Source organism: Microcaecilia unicolor, chromosome 1 (assembly GCF_901765095.1).
Source record: "Microcaecilia unicolor chromosome 1, aMicUni1.1, whole genome shotgun sequence".
Taxonomy (NCBI): domain Eukaryota; kingdom Metazoa; phylum Chordata; class Amphibia; order Gymnophiona; family Siphonopidae; genus Microcaecilia; species Microcaecilia unicolor.
Window position 1 is genome coordinate 550,177,821 of NC_044031.1, and position 23,279 is coordinate 550,201,099.

The following is a 23,279-nucleotide window of genomic DNA, read 5'->3' on the forward strand; positions in this document are numbered from 1 at the left end:
CCAGCATTCAACTGCATAAAGCATATATAAATAAACAAAATTCTGTAGCTACAAACTGGTATTCATGATCTGTTCTGCTACTTAAAGAAACTATTATTCTATCAACATGCTAATTAAAGAAAACAAAAAACAATATTGTCATCATTTCATAGTCTTACCAACTTTATCTTGTTTGGCAAGGTAAGATTATTAGGAAAAAAAATGCAGTCCCATATTCTGGGCAGCCTGATCGGGCCCTTTTGTCATGGTGCTAACTTGTCAAGGGTTACATTGTGGGCAGGCCATTTTGACAGTGGCTGTTATGTCAATGACTATTATGTTTGGAGGTTTTTTGTCGGGGCAATTTTGTTTGGGCTATTTTGACCAGGTACCGTGTTACGTGCCTTGTGCACATGCGCTGGCATTTTTGGATAGGTGCCTTTGATGTGACAGTTTGGCATGTATGCACTGGTGCAGTTTTTGTTGCGCATACACTTTTTTGGATGTTTGCTACCCTCTCTCAATGCGTGGGATGAGTACTGCCCCTTGCAACATTGTAAGCTTTTGACTTTATAAGTGTGCGATGAAAGTATAGAGTTTGGATAACTTTACTGATATATGTCTGTTCATATCTGTTTGTATTTTGTTGTAGTATGTTGCTCCCTAAAGAAGTCCATGGAAGGTGAAGCCAGTTGAAGCAAAGTTGGAGTACAGTTGATATGGCAGTGTTAAGTGGGTTTTGGATTATATTCATTGAATATTCAGTTTATGTGAGACCTCTTATCTTCTCAATTTTGTTGAATTTTGTGAGGATTTTTCCTTACTGGAAATTTCTGTTTTTTTAAACTTTTTTTGAGGTACAGGTGTATTGGTGAATAAATAAAGAGTTGTTTATGTTTCTCCAAAAAAACTTGTATGATTTTTTTTTTGAAGATATATATAAGGAGAATATCACTTTTTAGAAAATCAATCTAGTCTTTTTGGGTTGATGGTTTATATTTTTTATTCCCAGGTTTTTTTCTCTAATTGCCAGAAGAGTGACCTGGGAAACAAACAAATATTGGCTAATGTTCCCTTTAGGCTGCTACATGGAAGCAGGCAGACTGTTGCATGTATTACAGTAGTCATTCTTATTGTTTATATTCACACTGAAAGCACAAGTGGGAAGCTTGTATCAGGAATTATTAAAATAAATCTTTACAATATTTATTTACTTTAAGGAATAAATGATCAGCTTTGTATTCCATTCTCACTTTATCTTTTCTTGTAAGGCACTGGGGTCTCGATGAGGAACACACATTTAAACTATCACAAGTGTCATTAATGGGTCACAATATGCTATGATACAGGCAATGCTGTCATTTTCTGTTGTCATGTCTCCTAATTCCAAGTTGTACTGGACATGTCCCTGTGAACAAGTTACCATACAGACCAGATAACTAAGAAACAAGAAAAACTGCACATTAAGAAAACAGCTCTGTTTCTGATAACAATGATGATTCAATATATAAAATCATTTGGGGATTCCTGACATCTTTCAGTGGAAAGAATGAAAGAAGTAAACATATACATCAAAGAGCTATTAGAATCAGTCAATGTAATTATTTAGTGCCAAAAGTAAACAGAGCTTTGTAAAGGCATCTTTCCCAAAAGTAGGCCTTTGTGATTGGATTCAGCTTGATGTTCCATTTTGTTCCAATGAAAATAAGAATCAATTTTATGGAGCCTGAAAAGGCAAACTTGAGAATAATATTAAATGTAGCAGCACATGTGTTGATTTCTTAGGTTACATTTCATCTGTTCATTATGTTAAGGGAACAGTTTTACGTCTTTTGTTATGATGAGTTTGTTTTTGCTGATCATGTGTGCCTATTATCATGGGATCCATTTACAACACCAGTATTGTGGTGTTCTGCTGTCACCACCAGGTTGATGCTGGAAATGAAATGCAGATTTTCATTCATTACTGAGGGCAAGAAAAAGGAGAAAAAGATAAAGCTAACATGAAAAAGAAAATATGCTGAAAATTGAACTCAAAGATAATGAATTCATTCTTTTGATCAGTTCATTTTAATTTTGTTATCTTTTCTGGTTATTTTGGGGGCCTTTTATGAGGGAGCATCCCAAATCATAATTGCACCCTTTCAGGCTTATTTTTGAAAGAGAAGGATGCCCATCTTTCGACACAAATCGGAAGAAGCGCGTCCTTCTCACAGGGTCGTCCAAATCGGTATAATCGAAAGCCGATTTTTGATGTCCCCAACTGCTTTCTGTCGCAGGGACGGCCAAAGTTCACAGGGGCGTGTCAGAGGCGTAGCGAAGGCGGGACTTGGGCATGCCTAACACATGGACGTCCTCGACCCATAATAGAAAAAAAAGGGCGTCCCTGACGAGCACTTGGATGACTTTACCTGGTCCTGTTTTTCTTATGACCAAGGCACAAAAATGTACCCGAACTGAGCAGATGATCACCGGAGAGAATCGGGGATGACCTCCCCTTACTCCCCCAGTGGTCACTAACCCCATCCCACCCTCAAAAAAAATCTTAAAAAATATTTTGTGCCAGCCTCTATGCCAGCCTCAAATGTCATACTCAGGTCCATCACAGTAGTATGCAGGTCCCTGGAGCAGTTTTAGTGGGTGCAGTGCACTTCAGGCAGGCGGACCCAGGCCCATCCCCCCTACCTGTTACACTTGTGGTGGTAAATGTGAGCCCTCCAAAACCCACCACAAGCCCACTGTACCCACATCTAGGTGCCCCCCTTCACCCATAAGGGCTATGGTAGTGGTGTACAGTTGTGGGGAGTGGGTTTGGGGGGGGGGCTCAGCACACAAGGTAAGGGAGCTATGTACCTGGGAGCAATTTCTGAAGTCCACTGCAGTGCCCCTAGGGTACCCGGTTGGTGTCCTGGCATGTTAGGGGGACCAGTTCACTACGAATGCTGGCTCCTCCCACGACCAAAGGGCTTGCATTTAGTTGTTTCCGAGATGGGTGTCCTTGGTTTCCATTATTGCCGAAAATCAGAAACGACCAAGTCTAGGGACGACCATCTCTAAGGATGACCTAAATTTCAAGATTTGGGCATCCCCGACTGTATTATTGAAACGAAAGATGGACGTCTATCTTGTTTCGATAATACGGGTTTCCCCGCCCCTCCATCGGGACGTTTTGCTAGAACGTCCTCAACAAAACTTTGTCCCTTTCGATTATGCCTCTCCACTTAAGCCCCCCCCCCCCAGCACCTCTGCTGAAAGGGGAGGTGCTGATGCTGGGAGATTTCAAATTGCCTGATGTGGGCTGGAATGTCCCATTGGCAGAATCAGAAAGAAGCAGAGAGATCGTGGATGCCTGACAAAGCACTTTGCTCAGACAAATGGTGACGGAACCCACGAGGGAAGGGGTGATGCTGTATCTAGTGCTCAGAAATGGAGGAAATGTTTTCAATGTCCAGGTGGGTGCCTGCCTAGGCAATAGTGATCATCACACATTTGAGCAAAAGTGGAGTGCAAACACACAAAACTCAAAGTACAGTATTTCAAACGTGCTGATTTTTGGTAAATGGAGGAGTACCCTGTTGTCATGGGTAGGCATTGGAGAAGTGGAAGGGCAGTGGTCCAAGCTGAAAGCTGCTATAAATACAGCAACAGATCTTTATACAAGGAAAGGAAACAAAAACAAGAAAAAACAGGATGACTATGGGGCTTATTTTCGAAAGAGAAAAACATCTAAAAAGTGGCATACAGCAGCATTTGAATGATTTTCTTGATAAAACGTCCAAATTGGTATTTTTGAAATCCATTTTCCAGATGTTTTTCTATGCTGTCTGTAGTGCATCCAAATCTCAAGGGGGCATGTTGGGGGCGTGTTAAGGGCGAGATTAAGACTTGGACATTTTTGAGCCACAATGGAACAAAATGAAAACATCCAGGACTAAAACTACGTTTTGATCTAGACCTGTTTTAATAATAACTGTCACAAAATGTGCTCTAATTGACCAGATGGCCAATGGAGGAATAAAGGAATGACCCCTCCTTACTTCCCCAGCGGTCACTGATCCCCCTTCCACCCCCCAAAGATGTGAAAGAACCAGTACATACCAGCCTCTATGACAGTCTCAGATGTTATAGCCAGTTGTATTAGAGCAGCAAGCAGGTCCCTGGAGTAGCTTAGTGGTCGGTGCAGTGCACTGTGGAGAAGGGGACTCAGGCCAATAATCCACTCTCATTGTTATACTTGTGATTGAAAGTGTGAGCCCTCCAAAAACCTAATGCTCCCACATATAGGTGACACCTGCAAGCATAAAGGTTATTGTAGTGGTGTACAGTTGGGTACAGTAGGTTTTTGGTGAATTTTGGGGGACTCACTATACTATATAAGGGAGCAATGGTGAGAATGTGTAGCTTTTATGTGAAGTCCACTGCAGTGCCCCCTAGGGTGCACCACTACTCTGATGGGATGTCTGTGTGGCCAGTCTAATAAGAATGATGGCTTATCCTACATCCTAATGACTTGATTTTGTGGGTTTTTCACTTGGGTGTTTTTTCCGAAAATGGACCAAAAAGATAAACGTACAAAGCACAAAAATATCTAGCAAATGGCCATTTTCGGGGGGGGGGGGGGGGGGGGGGAAGATACACATTTTGCTGTTTCAAAAATTGCTATATTTGCTATTTGAATTTTGGATGTTTTGAGCAAAATGTCCAAAGTCAGACATAGACGTCATATCAAAAATGCCCCTCCACGTGGTTCTCCAAACAAGTGGCTGGAAAATATAAGAGCAAAAGAGACTGCATTCAAGAAATACAGAAGAACACAACAAAATAATCACAGAAAAGATTACAGGATTAAACTCAAAGAAGTGAAGAGGGAAATACAGCTATCAAAAGCACAGGCAGAAGAACAAATAGCTAAAGATGTAAAGAGAGGTGAATAGAACTTTTTCAGATATACTGGGGAAAGGAGAAAGGCTAAGAATGGAATTGTAAGACTGAAAGATGCTGAAAGCAGCTTTGTGGAGAGTGATGAGGATAAAGCAAACATATTAAACAAATACTTCACTTCGGTGTTCACAGTGGAAAATCCTGGAGAAGGACTGCAGTTGGCTAATGAGAGTATATCTGGGAATGGAGTAGATATTACAGCCTTCATGGAAGAAAGCATTTATAAACAATTTGAAAATCTGAAAGTGGACATACATCCCTGAATATTGAAGGAGCTCTAAGAAATCCTGGTGGGACCTCTTAAGGATTTATTTAATAGATCTTTAGAGATAGGAGAGGCTTTGTGGGATTGGAGACAAGCAGATGTGGTCCCTCTTCACAAAAGTGGGAACATGGAAAAAGTGGGAAACTACAGGCCAGTAAGCCTCACATCAGTGGTAGGAAAATAATGGAGTTGCTGCTGAAGGAAAAGAAAGTTAACTTTCTAGAATCCAACAGGTTGCAGTATCCAAGGCAACATGGTTTAATCAAATGAAAATCCTCCCAAATGAATCCGATTGATTTCTTTGACTGGGTGACCAAAGAACTGGATAAAGGACATGCGCTAGATACAATGTGCTTGAATTTCAGAAAGCCCTTTGATACGGTTCCTCACAGAAGACTCATGAACAAGCTGAGAGGGCTGAACTTAGGACCCAAAGTGGTGAACTGAATTGGAAACTGGTTGACCAACAGGGAATAGAAGGTGGTGGTAAATGGAATTTCTCTTGGAGGAAAGGAAGGTGAGTAATGGAGTGCCTCGGGGGTGCTACTGGGGCCATTCTGTTTAAATGGGGCCACCAGTCAGAATATAGAGACCCTTTCATATTTTTTTTATTTTCTTTTCTTTTATATCTCTCCATTTTTTGTTTTGCATTTATATTTTATTTTTCTCATCTGTCTGCTTTATTTTCCTTTGTGTGTCCCTCTCTCTCCTTGCTATTACTGGATTGAACGTCTTTTCTCTTGTATATGTTTTCCTGAAGGTCCATCAAGCCCAGTATCCTGTTTCCAACAATGGCCAATCCAGGGTAACAAGTACCTGGCAAGATCCCAAAACAGTACAATACATTTTATACTGCTTATCCTAGAAATAAGCAGTGGATTTTCCCTACAGTAAAGAAGCCAGATCTGAAATGGTATGGTTGAAGGGAAAATTGAGGGGAAAAAAACTGTTGATGATGTATTGGGTGGGGGGAAGTGAAGGAACCACCTCAGAAGGAAAAAATATATAAATAGGAAGAAATAATGGTTGTGAAATAATACAAATGCACTAGGAGAAATTGTGAAATCTGTGTGAGCAGGAGAGAAATAGGAATATGAATGTTAACTTGTTATTTGTTGTAGACATATATCATGTAAGAGTGGGAGAAAGGAAAAAATGAGAACAAAAGAGAAGAGATTGAAGTGACTCTCTGAGGATAGAGGAAAAATTATTTATTTTGGGAACAAGAATTAGAAAGAAATCATGTTTTTCTTAACTGGGAAAGACTGTGACCTCCCCCCCCCCCAAAAAAAAGTGCCTCTGCTGCAGGTAGAAGGTGGGAGAATTTTTGGGGGGTCACTATGACAATGAGGGATGGAGCCACTATCCCTGTGGGTGGAGTCGGAAAGTCCCAGCCGTAGTGGATAGGGTGAAGAGGAGATAAAAGGGGCTGTGTTTGTGGAATTGAGGTCTTTGGTTGCCTGCCCTCAACAAAACCCTGAGCATATGGCCTATCCAGTCTGCCCATCCATGCCATCTACTCTCCCTATCACTTCCTTAGAGATCCTGTGTACTTGTCCCAAGCTCTCTTGAATTCAGAAACTGTTTTCATCTCCACCATTTCCACCAGGATGCTGTTCTATGAATTCACCACCCTTTCTATGAAGACGCATTTCCTTAGGTTACTTCTAAGTGTATCCCCTTTCAACTTCATCCTATGCCCCCTCATTCCAGAGCTTCCTTTCAATTGAAAGAGACTCGCCTCCTGTGCATTTATGCCTCGTAGGTATTTAAATGTCTCTATCATGTCTTCCTTCTCCCGCTGGTAACATCTTTTTCCTCAGAATGAGTTCCATTTACCACTATCCTTTGTCGTCTTCCATTCAACCAGCTCCCAACCCAGTCAGTCACTTTAGGGCCCATACCAAGGGCACTCAGTTTTTTTACTAGTCATCTATGTGGAACCATGTCAAGGGATTTGCTAAAATCTAAATACATCACATCTAGCACTCTCCCTCGATCCAACTCTCTGGTTATCCAGTCAAAGAAATCAGTTTTGTCTGACAAAAAGACCTGCCTCTAGTGAAACCATGTTGCTGCGGATCCTGTAATTCACTGGATTCCAAAAACTTTACTATTTTTTATTTTAAAAGCATTTCCATTAATTTACTTATCACAGTTGTCATACTTACCGGCTTGTAGTTCCCAACCTCTTCATTATTTCCACTTTTGTGGAGAGGGATCACAACTGCTCTTCTCCAATCCTTCGGGGCCACTCCCAACTCTAGAGATGCACTGAAAATTTAAGCTAGTGGAGCCACTAGAACTTGCCTGTTTCTTTAGTACTATAGAGAGGACAAGAAATGAGTGTACAGACTGAATCTGCCTGAGAGTGAAAAAACGTGAAAATACAACATGTGAAATACAGGCATGAAAAGTAAGCTCATTATCCATGGTCACCCCCAGAATGTTGATAGAACCCTTAAAAGGAACATGTGTTCCCTTAATGGTGAATATGGTCAATAAAGGGGAAGATGTCTAGCATGAGAAAATTACAGCTTCGGACTTCATCTGGGATCTTGCCAGGTACTTGTGACCTGGATTGGCCATATTGGGCTTGATGAACCTTCAGTCTGTTCCAGTACAACGATTCATATGTTCTTAGTGTTCAATTTTAGCTCATTCACAAAGAATGTTGTAATAGTTGAGAGGTTCAGGGAGGAAAGAATCTAAGTGGGGGGAGGGGGAGTTATCAATGTGGGCTAAGACAGTAGCCCACATTGATAACTTTCCCGCTTAATGTCATCTGCATATATCAAGAAGGTAAAGCCGAGCAGCTAAAGGAGCAAGAAAGACATTATAAATGAATGGGGCTTAAGATGGAACCTGAGGATCCCAAGATGCCAAAGGTCCAAAGGAGGTTATAGCAGTGGAATGTTGAACAATAAATGAACTGTTCATTTATTGTTCAACATTCCACTGCTATAACCTCCTTTTGACCTTTAGTTGGTGGAATCAGGCAAGTGTAATACCAGAAATATTTAGATCAGTAAGTCTCTGGAGAAGCTTATTATGACTCACTAACTCAAAAGCAGATGACAAGTCTAGGGATAGAAGAACGACATCCTTCCCACCATCATGAATCTATCTATATAATAATTGGTCACTCTGCTTCCCTGGATGGATGGCTGGCTGGCTGGGTTTGTAACAGAATGCAAATGAGCTGAAGCAACTCGCCTCCAGCGTTCCCTTCCCTCAGTGTCCTGCCCTCGCGGAAAGACAAAATGATGTCAGAGGAGGGCGGGACACTGAGAGGGAAGGCAAGGGAAGGCTAAAGGCAAGGGAAGGCTAGAGGCGATGCGAGCCGAGCCTGCTGCCACTGCGACCTGAGGTAACCTGAACGGCTTAAAGGCAGGGCGGCAGGAAGGAGAAGAGGGCAGGGGAGAGGACGGGAGAATTGCTGGACATGGATGGGAAGGGAGAGTCACTGGCTATGGAGGGGAGGGGAGAATCGCTGGACATGGATGGGAGTGGATATGGGTGAACCCTTATCACTAGCAAATGTAACAACATATAGCCTCGATATAATTAATAAGATTAAGGCTTGATACCAATAGTCCTAAATAACTCCATATTATCAGAAATATTTCTGAAATAGCCAAGTCTTTAAGAAACATCTGAACCCAAGATAATTACTAACAGCTCTTAATTCTTGGGGAAGAGCATTCCAAAATTCAGGGCCTTTACCTGCAATGGTTCTATTCCTCATTATAATCACCTGTATTGACAATGGAAGGAACCAATAGCCTTATCTCCTGTATAGATCTCAAAACTCTTGTGACTTATAAAGCTGTATAAATTTTTAAACACAACTATGTGAGAGGTATAGCCCCTGCCAGAATTTGATGTGTGTATCACAGGGCTTAATCTGACCACTTCTGATTTATAGGCCGAGCCAGAGATATTCGTTACTTTTATCAGCCAAGAATGAAGACTATGACCCTGAACTTGATTTCGAATATGCAAAGCATGTACTCAGTGGTGTGCTGGTAAATGTTTAACAACAGGCTCTCTCCCCCGGTCCACCTCTGCGCCACCCCCCCCCCCCCCCCCCCCCCCCCCCGTCCACCTCTGCACCCCCCTCCCCAAATTGCAGAGCTGGCTATAGCTGGGGAGAGAGCTTTGGGGGGGGAGCAGCAATGCATTACTCTCTCCAGGAAAAAAAAATTAAATGCTCCCAGGTTCCAATCTAATTCATGTTTAATGTGGGATAAAATGCCATAAATAAGTAAATAAATATAAACTTTTAACGTTGAGAACCTGATTCTCATAACATGATGTCTGTTTTAGAAGCCCTTTATCAGAAAAAAAAAAAATCTCTGCAGTAAACCCAAAATGACACAAACCAAATTAGCATACAGGCCAGGAATTAGGAGAACAGACAGTCTTGCCAACTCTGAAAAACAATGTCTTATCAAACTCTCAGAACCTAACAAACAGATCCCTATTCAGACACTTGGCCTTGCAGTCACACATGCAGAACAGTGATAGCCTCTTTTCAAACTCTTCAATAGTTAACCTGAAATCCTAAGAAGTTTGACTCTGCATGCAGCACAATACCAGAAAAACAGAAAGAAACACATTGTTATACATTGCAAAATATGATAGCAGATGTAAATTCTCGAAGTGGACATATTCCAAACACTAAAATGAAAATAAAATGATTTTTTGTATCTTTGTTATCTGGTGACTTTGTTTTTCTGATCATGCTGGCCCAGTATCTGATTCTGCTGCTCTTTATCTGTCCTCTTAACTCCGTTTCCTGGGCTTCCTTTCCATTTATTTATTTACTTACCTCCTTTCTTCATTTCTTGCCCCCCATAAGAAAAAGCTGGGTCCTCCGCAGACTTGACTGTCCAGTGGATCCAGCTTCTGTCTATTTTCTCCATCCATGTGCAGTTTTTCTCCTCTCTTCCTTTTCCCTCATCTCATCTCCTTCCTCTCTCTTTCCTCCATGTCCAGCATTTCTTCCCTCTCCCTTCCCTCTCCTCCATCCACATCCAGCATTTCTCCTTTCTCCCCTCCATTCATGTTCATCTCACTTCCTCTCTCTTCCCTCCCCTCCATCCATGTCCAGCATTTCTTCTCTCTCTCCCTTCCCCTCCATCCATGTGCATCTCCTTCCTGTCTTCCCTCCCCTCCATCCATGTCCCGAAACTCTCCTCTCTCCCCTGCCCTCCCCTCCATCCACCCATGTCCAGCAACTGTCCTCTCCTCTGCCCTCCATCCATGTCCAGCAATTTCTCCTCTCTCCCTGGGCCCTGCCCTCCCATCCATGTCCATCAATGGCTTCGATGCTCCTCTCTCCCCTGCCCTCCTGCTCTCATGTCCACTTGCCTGCCCTCTTCTTCCTCTTTTTGCTCCTGCCACCCTGCATGGTTTAAATCTTTTATTTACCTCAGTCGCAGCGGCCGCATCAGTGAAAGCCCTGCCCGTCTCTAGCCTTCTCTTTGTTTCCTGTCAGTGTCCCACCCTCGCAGAAAGAGAAAATGATGTCAGAAGAAGGTGGGACACTGACGGGAACGAAGGGAAGACTAGAGACGGGCAGGGCTTTCACTGCGGCTGCTGCGACGGAGGTAAATCAAAGATTTAAACCCCCCAGGGCGGCAGGAGGTGACGTAAGCAGCATGGCCTGTGGCACCCTCCCGCCATGCTTACCTTGCTTACCGCCGGGTTGCGCCGCCCCTAGGAGTCGGCTCACCTGCCAGAACAACCGGCTCACAAGAGATTTAAAAATTTTACAACCGACTCTTGCGAGCCGGCTGCAGCACACCACTGCATGTACTGACTCAGTTAATGTGACAACAAGGGGATGTTACCCTCTATCAGGATATCTGAAACTGATGTAATCCAGTGTCTCTGGCCAATGTCTATCCAGAGAATTATCAGGCCTTGATGAAGAAATTGCATATAAGGCCATGGATGAACTCCACAGTCTAAGATGGCCGATGAACTGGCTGCTTTGTAATCAGCTCCGTGAGCCCGTCCGTCTGGATCCCTTCCCTGCCGGTCCCAACGCCGACTTCATCCGTCCCCGCATTGTGGGAGGCTCTGGGCGTCGGATCGTTGTCGGATTGGCGTCGGTTCGGTATCTGACGGCATCCAACCACGACCCCTCCATCGGTCTCGGCTGGGCACTGACCTGAATCGGCGCTTCCTGCGCCTCCTACTTCGTGTCACTGGCCGGATCAGCTGGCTGAAAACAGTGGAATCAGCCAGTTCGATCGACGGGGGTTGTACCGGGCGGAGAGGTGAGAAGCGGGCGGTGCGGATGACAGATCGTGAGCAGCGGTAGTGGTACGAGCGACAAGAGGCTGTGCGGCCTGGGACCGCACATCCATGTGGCAGCCATTCTTCCTTTGTTCCGCTGCCAGGTAACAGGCGCAGCGTGGGAGATTGAGGTAGGGTGGCAAGGCAGCGGGTCCATCTGCATGGACGTCGGCGCCTGGAGTGCTGCTGGCTGTCTCCTCGATCACAGCACCATTCCTTCTGGCGTGGAGAGCCAGGAGACCTGGGGCAGCTGACCCCTGGCCCTGGTGTTGATCCTTCTGGTGTGGGGAGCTTGGGGAGCCAGGTGACCTGGGGCAGCTGACCCCTAGGCCCTCGTGTTGATCCTCTCCCCAGGCCCACTTTTCATGTCCTGTACCCTTGCGGGCTCTGCCCTTGCCTCCCTGCCACCCTGTCCATCTGCCTTGTCCTAGCTTGCTCTGGTCCTTCAGCCCCAGCCTGTTCCAATCCGACTTGTTCCAATCTGTTGCTCCGCTCTCTTCTGCCTCTGCTCCTGCTTCTCCCAATCCGTCTGCTCCAGCTTATTCCGGTCCTGCCGCTCCGCTGTCTTCTGTACCAGCTTGTTCCAGTCCGTCTGTCCCAGCGTATTCCAGTCCTGCTGCACCGCTGTCTTCTGCTCCAACTGGCTCCAGTCCATCTGTTCCAGCCTATTCCAGTCCTGCTGCTTCGCAGTCTTCTGCTCCAACTTGCTCCAGTCCATCTGTTCCAGCGTGTTCCAGTCCATTTGCTCCAGCTTGTGCCAATCCATCTGTTCCAGCCTGTTCCAGCTTGTTCCAGTCAGTCTGTTCCAGCTGTTCCAGTCCGTCTGTTCCAGCTTGTTCCATTCCATCCATCCCAGCAAGTCAAGTCCATCTGTTTCTACTTGTTCCAGTCCATCCGCACCTGCTTGTTCCAATCCGTCTGTACCAGCTTCCTCCAGTCCGTCTGTTCCAGCTTATTCCAGCTTGCTCCAGTCCGCCCATTCCAACTTGTTCCTGTCCTTCGGCTCCAGCTTGTTCCAGTCCGTTTGTTCCAGTTTGTTCTGCTTGACAGTCCATCAACTTGTCAGTCCATCAACTTGCCTGCCTATCAGCAACCAACCTACCTACCAGCAACCAACCTGCCTGCCTGCCTGTCCATCAACTTGCCTGCTTATCAACCCACTAACTACCTCCCTGCCATCTAGCCTGCTCAACCACCTAACTGCCTCCCCACCTGTCACCTGCCTTCAAGCCTGCACAACTACCTGACTGCCTCCCCGCCTCCTGGCTTACCAGCCCATTAACCCACCTGTCTACCAGCTCACCCATCACCTGCCTGCCTCCCTGACCATGGCCCCTATACACATTCTCTTCATCGCCCTGTCCCTGCCTAATCTTTTCCCCCTCCCCCCACCGCTGTCTATCGTAGGAACTCACTGCCCATCCATGTCCTCTCCCATTCTGCTCACTACTGCATTACCCTACCCACCCCCGTCCCTCACCACCCCACCATCTCTCCTATCTTCGCCCTTCCTCCTAGCTCTCTACATTCAACACTTCCTCCCTGCCATTAGCCCATCCCCATTCCTACTAAGCTCATCCCGCCTTCGTCGCCCTACCTCCCCCACCCTCCTCCGCACTCTCTTGCTCCTCCTCCTACTCTCTGCTGGAGACATCAATCCAGGCCCCCCACACACGTCCTCCTCCTATCCATGCAAACGATTCCGTGATGTCTCCAATCTCGTCTCTATTCCCCTCCTTCCCCCCTCTTCCCTCCCCTTCTCATGTGCCCTGTGGAATGCCCACTTGGTCTGCAAGAAACTGCCCTTCACCCACAATCTCTTAATCTCTCATTCCCTTCAACTGCTCGCCCTAACTGAAACCTGGCTCTCCCCAGACGACTCTGCCTCAGTTGCTGCCCTTTGCCATGGAGGTTATCTCTTCCCCCACACTCCCCGCCCAGTTAGCCGCGGTGGAGGCGTCGGGCTACTACTCTCGCCCTCCTGTAGTTTCCAACCCCTCCTCCTACCGCAGTCTCACTGCTTCTCATCCTTTGAAGCACACTCCATCCGGCTATTCTACCCATTGCCACTCAGAGTGGCAGTCATTTACCGCCCCCCTAATAAATCCCTCCCTTCCTTCCTCACCGACTTCGATGCCTGGCTTTCCGTTTTTCTTGAACCCTCATCTCCGTCCCTCATTCTCGGAGACTTTAACATACACGTTGATGACCAATCCGACCCTCACGCTTCCCAGTTCCTCACTCTAACATACTCTTTCAACCTCCAGTTATGCTCCACCACCCCTACACTCACCGAGACGGCCATTGTCTTGACCTCGTCCTCTCCTCTACCGGCTCTCCCTCCAATTTCCACGCTCCAGCTCTTCCTCTCTGATCATCACCTGATCACCTTCACACTTCGTCACCCCCTCTCAGCCCCGTCCAACTTTAACCACTACTTCCAGAAATCTCCAGGCTATTGACCCTCCCACCTTATCCTCTAGTATTTCTAATCTCCTCCCCTCCATCGTGTCCTCCGAGTCTGTAGACAAGGCTGTCTCCGCTTACAATGCCACTCTCTCCTCTGCTCTGGACACCCTCGCACCACCCACCTCCCGTCCCACAAAGTGTACTAATCCCCAGCCTTGGCTGACCCCTTGCATCCGTTACCTTCGCTCCTGCGCCCGATCTGCTGAACGCCTCTGGAGGAAATCTCGCACCCACCCAGATTTCCTTCACTACAAATTCATGCTATCCTCCTTCCACTCCTCCCTATTCCTTGCAAAACAGGACTATTACACCCAATTGACCAATTCTCTCAGCTCCAACCGCCGTCGTCTCTTTGCCACCCTTAACTCCCTCTCAAAGTGCCCTTCGCTCCCACCCCCCACCCCCTCGCTCTCTCCTCAATCACTGGCCGATTACTTCCGCGACAAGGTGCAAAAGATCAACCTTGAGTTCACTACCAAGCCATCTCCTCCTCCTCTTCACCCTTCAACCCTCTCCAACCAACCAACCCAGGCCTCCTTCTCCTCCTTTCCTGACATAACCGAAGAGGAAACCGCTCGCCTTCTTTCCTCCTCGAAATGCACCACCTGTTCCTCTGATCCCATCCCCACCAACTTACTTAACACGATCTCTCATACTGTCACCCCCTCCATCTGTCATATCCTCAACCTCTCTCTCTCCACTGCAACTGTCCCTGACACTTTCAAGCACGCCGTAGTCACACCTCTCCTCAAAAAACCATCACTTGACCCTACCTGTCCCTCCAACTACCGATCCATCTCCCTACTACCCTTCCTCTCCAAAATACTTGAGCGTGCCACCCACAGCCGCTGCCTTGATTTTCTCTCCTCTCATGCCATCCTCAATCCACTTCAATCCGGTTTTTGCCATCTACACTCGACAGAAACAGCATTCTCTAAAGTCTGTAATGACCTGTTCCTTGCCAAATCCAGAGGCCACTACTTCATCCTCATCCTCCTCGATCTATCCGCCGCTTTTGACACTGTCAATCATGATTTACTTCTTGCCACACTGTCCTCATTTGGGTTCCAGGGCGCTGTCCTCTCCTGGTTCTCCTCCTATCTCTCCCACCGCACCTTCAGAGTTCACGCTCATGGATCTTCCTCCACCCCCATCCCGCTATTTGTTGGTGTTCCCCAGGGATCTGTCCTTGGACCCCTTCTCTTCTCAATCTACACCTCTTCCCTGGGCTCCCTGATCTCATCTCATGGCTTCCAGTATCATCTCTATGCTGATGACACCCAGCTGTATCTCTCCACACCTGATATCACCGCGGAGACCCAGGCAAAGGTATCGGCCTGCTTATCCGACATTGCTGCCTGGATGTCCAACCGCCACCTGAAACTGAACATGTCCAAGACCGAGCTCATCGTCTTTCCACCAAAACCCACTTCTCCTCTTCCTCCACTTTCTATCTCAGTCGATAACACCCTCATCCTCCCTGTCTCATCTGCCCGCAACCTCGGAGTCATCTTCGACTCCTCCCTCTCCTTCTCTGCGCATATCCAGCAGATAGCCAAGACCTGTCGCTTCTTCCTCTTTAACATCAGCAAAATTCGCCCTCTCCTCTCTGAACACACCACCCGAACTCTCATCCATGCTCTCATTACCTCTCACCTTGACTACTGCAACTTACTCCTCACCGGCCTCCCACTTAGCCATCTATCCCCCCTTCAATCTGTTCAGAACTCTGCTGCATGTCTTATATTCTGCCAGAACCGTTATACTCATATGACCCCTCTCCTTATGTCACTTCACTGGCTTCCAATCAGATACCGCATTCAGTTCAAGCTCATCCTTCTTACCTACAAATGCACTCAGTCTGCTGCCCCTCGCTACCTCTCTACCCTCATCTCCCCTTACGTTCCCGCCCGAAACCTCCGCTCACAAGACAAATCCCTCCTCTCAGTGCCCTTCTCCACCACCGCCAACTCCAGGCTCCGCTTATTCTGCCTCGCCTCACCCTATGCTTGGAACAACCTTCCTGAGCCCTTACGCCAAGCCCCCTCCCTACCCATATTCAAGTCTTTGCTGAAAGCCCACCTCTTCAGTGCTGCTTTCGGCACCTAACTCTTACCTTTCAGGAAATCCAGACTGCCCCAATTTGACTGCCCCTATCGGACTGACTGTTCACTTGTCCTTTAGATTGTAAGCTCTTTGAGCAGGGATTGTCTTTCTATGTTAAATTGTATAGCGCTGCGTAACCCTAGCAGCGCTTTAGAAATGTTAAGTAGTAGTAGTAACTCAGTTATCTCTGTGATCCATCTCTGAGCTGTATCACCTGCTGTAGGACTCAATGGTCTCTAATGTTTCTCATACCTCACACTAACACTATCTGCTTTTGTCTCACCTAGAATGTAAACCACACTGAACCCTGGAAAGGGAATATTAGCGGTATACAAGAACTGAATTGAATTGGGTTCAGCTGCGCCAGCAATCATGAGGATGAGGACTCTAATGACATTTGCAAGTCATATATTTTAAGAGCTGTGAACATGTGGGGTATCTAACTGATTTTACCAGTACTGAAAGTGTATGTTTACATAAAGGGTATTCCTCCAGATTCTATATAGTGTGACAGGTTGAATGTGAAAATCCAACCGTATTCTGGATTTGTGCGCGCAACTATATTAGTTAACAAGCCAATCAGCGCAGATAATTGCAATTAACAAGCAACTATTGACACTAATTGGCATTAATTAGAATTTATGTGCACAACTAAGCATATTCTGTAATGTGATGAGCATGAATTCTAAGTCACATAGTTGAAAAGGGGGCATGGCCATGGGCATGGAATAGGCGGGTCATGGACATTTCTAAAATCTATGCATGTTGCTATAGAATACACCTGGTCCACGCCTAATTTAGATGTCTGCATTTACATCAAGTTTTATTTGGCATAACTTCCTGTGACTAAATTTAGTCATGCGGACGGGCGCTTGGCGTATTCTATAGACTGCACAGAAATTTAGACATCTTTTTGCGCCAATTTTTTAGGTATGTTATATAGAATCTAGCCCATTGTGCTTGTTTATTTTCATCGCAGGAATTAATGTAGAGTCGGTACAGAAGTATTGAAAACTTTCCTTATTATGCTATTATTCTGACTTGCTTTGCAAATATATCTTTCTCTTTCTTTGCCTTTTCCTAGTCTGTCACCTTCATTATCAGCAAATAAAGGTTTGTAACGCGGGAATCTATTGTGGTGTGGTCAGCCACTGAACTTGATTTCTCATCTTTGCATACCTCACTGTGATAGCCCTTCACATCAAGGACCAATCCCACATGGAATTTTAAAAACAAATGATAACATTTTAAATTCAATTCTAGCCTTAATAGACAACCAATACAGCTGAATTAAATACAGTACAACATGATCTGATCATTTGCCTCACATTATAATTTTTGCCACAGTGTTTTGGACACTATTTATGACTTACTTTTGCTTGATTGGTTAATTTAAAAGGTTGAAGAGTCTCCTGGTTGAAGAGGTGATGAAAGTTCTGAAGATCAAACCAGAAGTTTACGTTGTTCTTCCATAGCTATGGAGAAAAAGAAATATAATTTTAGTCATTAAGTTCAAATACCTGCTTTTATTTTCAAAGTATAAATAATAACAGTTCATTTTTAGGCACTTCATCCTACACTGATGTGCATGTGTGGCTATGGATCCTTATTCAAGCAACAGTATTTAGAGGCCGACTGAAACCATTTTTTCCATTTCAGCTGAAACCAAACCTGCAACCCAATTTTGTTGCTCAGTTTTGACTGAAGCAGAAACTGTTAATAAAACCGCACTGCACCTCCTCCTTCCCACCCTCCCTCTGAGGCCTGGCTAGCTTACTTCTGAGGAAGGTGAGGCTCCCACCGGACTTCCCCTCCACCCCACACACAAACTGCCTGTAGGACCAGATTCTCCACCCCTGGGATTACCTTAAAAGTATTGGTGGTACAGTGGGGGGCAGGATCTGCACTCACTCTGCCCACTCTGTTGTCAATATGGCTGCTGGTACTTCAAATGGCAGTCTTGTGAGAGTGCTAAGAGAAGTCAAGGCAGCCATGTTGAGATTGGAGCCCGCATGGATAGGTAATCAGTTCTAACCATGCAGGCTCTAATCTCAACATGGCTGCCACAACTTCTGACATCAGTCTCACAAGACTGCCTCTTGAAGTTCTGGCAGCCATGTTGACAATGGAGCCGGCAGGGGTGAGTGCAGATTGCTCCTACCCTCACTGCATCACCAAGACTTTTAAGGTAAGCCAGGAATTGGGAGATACGGGGGAGGGGGCCTTAGACCTCTAAGGGGAACTGCTCTTGGGGTGGGTGGGGGGAGAGAGAGAGAGCAGGGGCTACACCAGAGTTTTGGTTTCAGCTCAAAATACACTTGTATTTTTGGCTGAAAACGAATAAGGACCAAATTAGGATTTGGGGTCAGTTTTGGCACCAAAACCAAAATCGAAATTTGGTCAGTCTCTAACTGCAGTATAGGTGGTTGGTGACTTAGCTGTTTGGGGAAGCTAAGATGGGGGGTGGGGCTAGGGAAGGGCTAGGATGGGGTATGTGGGGAGTAAGTTACAATCCTTAAGGTGGGAGGCAACACCTATGTCAGCAGTAAAGGAACAATAGAGGCAATTTTGAACACAGAAGGGAAGGGCCCCCTCACTGTGTCTCAGGTGCAGATGCACCAGCTGCCTCTCCCTAGTACTTCTGGTACTGATGGAATATGTACACTGAATATGCTCCAGGGAATTATGTGCCAAAAAAATCAAAATAATGCAAACCAAAATAATTCTACATATTAAACAGAATAGTATTTGTAATACTATGGAAATATATGCTTTGACACTCGGCTCTCAGTCAGCCCTAGATCCCCAGTCCAGAATCTTCCTTATGGCCATGTGAACTATAGTGTTCAGCAGCACTGTAACAAAAATTCTGTGGTTACTGCCAACTATAACATGATTTGCCTAACAGTGTTTTTTGGTAGGTTGCCAAATGGTCACCAGGCTTCAGATCAGCTAGTCTTTTAGTTTACTGTTGAGTTACCAATATATGGAATATATGTTATCTATATTAGCTCCAACTAATGGTTAGAGCAGAAGGCTAAGAACCACAAGATAAAAGGGTTCAATTCCCACTGGTACTCCTTGAGAATTTGGGCATGTCATTTATCCCCTAATTCTATAATTAGAGTACAGAGTTGTGCACAAAAATGTGTGTGCAATTTATAGAATCTCAATTAGGTATGTAACCTAATTGTGTAATTGGACCTAAGTTGGAACTTGCTAGAATTAGAGATGCCAATTTTTTTTTTTTTTTGTATAAGGCCCGAAGCTCTGGAACCAGCTTATGGAGCATCTTAGGTCTCAATCTTCCCTAGAACGATTTAAGACTGATCTAAATACCCACCTCTTTCTAGAGGCCTTTCTCTGTATGTTATTATCTCGTGCATAGGCCCTGGCATCATAAGGCTCTGAGAGTATCCCCCTTCCTAGTGTGTTTTCCTTCCCCCTCTTTACTATCATGGTTATTGAAGTTCTCCCTCTTTCCCTCTGCTTAGTGTGTTGTCCTTCTCCTTCTCTCTCTTTTTCTCCTTTTATTTTAGTCTGTAAGCCACTTAGTTAGCATTCTGATAGGTGGTATAGCAAGTATTCAATAAACTTGAAACTTGGGGGAGAATAGGAACACAGAAGGGAGATGCTGGACTTGGGGAACATAGGGACACAGAGGAGTGATGATTGACACAGATGAAGGGGATAGGGACATAGAGTGGTAGTGATGAAAGTGGAGGGAGATGGTCACAGAGGAGATGCTGGACAGGGAAGTATAGAGGACACAGAGAAGAGAGATCCTGAACATGAGGAAAGATAGGTACATAGAGATGGAAAATGGATGGTCTGCATGGAGAAAGAAAAATGTCAAATGGGCAGAAGACCCTGGCAAGTGAGTTAAGAGAAGACAGAGGGAAACAGAAACCGGAGCCTGGGACCAATATGATTTGAAAAATAAAATGACCAGACAACAAATGTTGATAAAAATAATTTTATTTTCTATTTTGTGATTAGAATATGTCAGATTTAAAATATGTATCTTGCCAGAGCTGGTGTTAGACACGGCTGGGGCCCAGGGCAGAAATTTGGAAGGGGACCCAACAAGGCCATGCCTTCTTCAGTTTCCAGCAGGCTTAGGGCTCTCTTTAGCCAGGGGGCAGTTGCCCTAGTTACACTTCCCTAACACCATCCCTGGCATGTGTCATCTTTATATTTTGCATGGTATAGGAAGAAATGCATTTCTTTCTATTTCTTTGGTATTGTACTACATGCGAAGTGTTGCTTCTTTAGATTTTGGTTTAATTTATGTTTATCATTTTTGGTCAGCTATTATGTATTTAGCATTTGTTTTCTGTGTGCATGACCACAGTTAGCATGAATTTTCTATGCAGCTGTCGTCACACCTCCCTCCCAGGGACCGATGTCACCTCAGCTTGTCCTGGACGATTTGGAGACTCCACTCCAACATGCCTGGCTTGGTGAGGTTCTTTTTAATAACTCCAAGGCATGTCCACTTCAAAACACAAATAGTTTACAGTTGTTGCAATTCCGCTAGTTCTTTAAAGTAGGTCCCCAAAATACAGCTTCTCACTTATGGCTCCGTATAGTCTTGCCGGATCTGGAGCCAGGAGTCACTGACTCCCTCTAGGTGCTGCCTAGGGCAGTCTTAGCAAGCAACAAAACCCACCTCACTTCAGTCTCCTGTGTCTAATTTGCTTTTCTCGTATCTATTATACAGTCAGTATAAGGTCCTCAGTCCGCAGGGGCAGAGGGGACCTTTGTAGTTGCCTTTCAGTCTTTAGTAATTGAAGTAAGCCCCCACGGCCCCAAAGTTCATTGATTCCCACAGAATACAGTTCTTCTGGAGATTAAGTTTTTTTAATACTACAGTTCACTGTTTTCAGCTAAAAGCTCTTTTCCTTCACCTCTTATACATACAGAGGTCGAAGGGACCCCCTCCCTTACTACCAGCCTCAAACAGCTGGATTCCACCCACATGGGTCAAGTTTGAGCAGTTCAGCACAAATACTAGCTTCAGGAACTGCTTCTGTAGTGAGCTTCACCCTGACTCCCCTTTTCACACTCCCAGAGCTTCTGTTAACAACCACTACTCACCCAAGCTAGAAAATAGGGCTGTTATAAACCCTTTTAGCCTTTTCTCTTGTACCTTGGCCAGTGCAGAGATATCCATAGATTCAGACTCAGCTGCTTCTCCCCCTCGGGACAACTCCTGAACTCCTGCTTCCGGCTGCCAGTCCATCAGCTCCTCTCCTTGTATCCCTCCCAGCTGTCCCAAATCCTCCTGATTAGCCTCCCTGAACCAGGGCTACCGAGAGGGGGGGCAAGGGGGCAAAATTCCCCAGGCCTGGGACCAAGGAGGGCCCGGCGCCAGGGTCTCTCGCCCTCTCCTGCTCCCAGGCCGCCGGCACCGCAGTCCCCAGCCTACACCAACCTACCCTTAGCTCCCTTCTGTCTGCCATCCGTCCACCTTCATTTAAAAAAACCAAAAAGAAAATCTTGAAATCGGCAGCGCACCGCCTTCTGTATGAAAGCAGCAGATCGCCTCGAGCAGGCCTTCCCTCACTGTGTCCCGCCCTCCTCTGATGTAATTTCCTATTTCCGCGAAGGCGGGTCACAGTGAAGGAAGGCCACAAAGATGAGGTGGCACACCCACTAGGCAACCAAAAGAAAGGGCCCCCTGAAAACTCTGATCAGGAAAGAGAGTGAGGACTCTAAAGCAGGAGTTCTCAACTCAGTCAGGTTTTCAGGATATCCAGAATGAAAATTCATGAGATAGATCTGCATAGAATGGAGGTACAGCTAGAATGGGCATTGCTGATTTGAGGAAATGTTACTGATTGGTCCAATAGGAGGCAAGGGGAGGTACCAGGACGTCATTATTAGTTGGTATATTTAAATGGGGTAAAAAGAAGGCCAGCGCCATCTTTGAATAAGGGTTTGATCCTGATAATTAATAGCAGAGCTGGCGCTAAGGGAGACTTAAAGTAAGAAGTTTTGATAGAACAAAGTTTGAAATTACCCATGCTTGGGAAGCCGTTAATGCTGGTTTGCTCTAGTAATGGGGGGTTAAAATCTCACGATATTCTTCTCTATTATAGGGGAGGTCCTTGATACAGCGCACATTCGAGCACAACATGCATGTCAGGCAATAGAACCCCTGGGTCTGATATTAAAAGATAAGTACAAATATATTTATCTATCTATATCTATCTATCTATATATCTAATATAATAAAACGCACCGTGAATGTTCTGAAGACAACGTTCTGAAGTCACTCAAACACTCCCTGAAGGGTTTGTGGATTCATGGTGTGAAGCCAGCCAGCCGTCTCTGCCCCGCCCTTGCGTCAAATGTCATGACGTCGAGGGCGGAAAAAAAAACAAACGGATCGCACCCACGCATGGTGCGTTTTATTATATTAGATTTACCTCCGTGGTGGCGGTTCCGGCAGCGCAGCGTCAGGAAAGGAGGCGGCGCTCCCGACGTCTCTAGCCTTCCCTTTGCTGTGTTCCGCCTTCTTCTGACGTCAAGGATGACGTCAGAAGAAGGCGGAACACAGCGAAGGGAAGGCTAGACGTCGGGAGCGCCGCCTCCTTCCCTGACGCTGCGCTGCCGGAACCGCCACGGAGGTAAATTTAAAAACAAAAAAAAAGAAAAGGGATGTTGGGGGGAGAGAAGAGGGTGGGCAGTAAAGTTGAACAATGGGAGCGGGAAGGCAGGGGAGAAACGACAGCATGGATGCAAAGGGGGGGGCATGGATGCGAAGGGGGGGGAGAAGAGAGCGGGCCAGGCTGGGACATGGGAGAGAGAGGAGCATGGATGCGAGGGGGGGGTCATGGAAGGGAGAGAGGGGAATTGCTGGAAAAGGATGAATGAAGGGGGCAGGGGACAGAGGAGCATGGATGGGCATGGATTGGGAGGGCAGGGCTCAGGGAGAGAGGGGAATTGCTGGAAAGGGATGAATGGAGGGGGCAGGGACAGAGGAGCATGGATGGTCATGGATTGGGAGGGCAGGGCTCAGGGAGAGAGGGGAATTGCTGGAAAGGGATGAATGGAGGGGGCAGGGGACAGAGGAGCATGGATGGGCATGGATTGGGAGGGCAGGGCTCAGGGAGAGAGGGGAATTGCTGGAAAGGGATGAATGGAGGGGGCAGGGGACAGAGGAGCATGGATGGGCATGGATTGGAAGGGCAGGGCTCAGGGA

The 23,279-nt window shown here is 46.0% G+C and overlaps 1 protein-coding gene across 1 annotated transcript in view; it reads right to left on the reverse strand.

Moving 5' to 3' along the window:
• Nucleotides 1-23,279, reverse strand: part of RGS22 (regulator of G protein signaling 22) — a 399,161-nt gene that overhangs the window by 137,874 nt on the left and 238,008 nt on the right. The window contains exon 14 of the mRNA XM_030217260.1: nt 17,443-17,544. Within this exon, the coding sequence (XP_030073120.1) occupies nt 17,443-17,544 (102 nt within the window). The remainder of the gene's footprint in view (nt 1-17,442; nt 17,545-23,279) is intronic.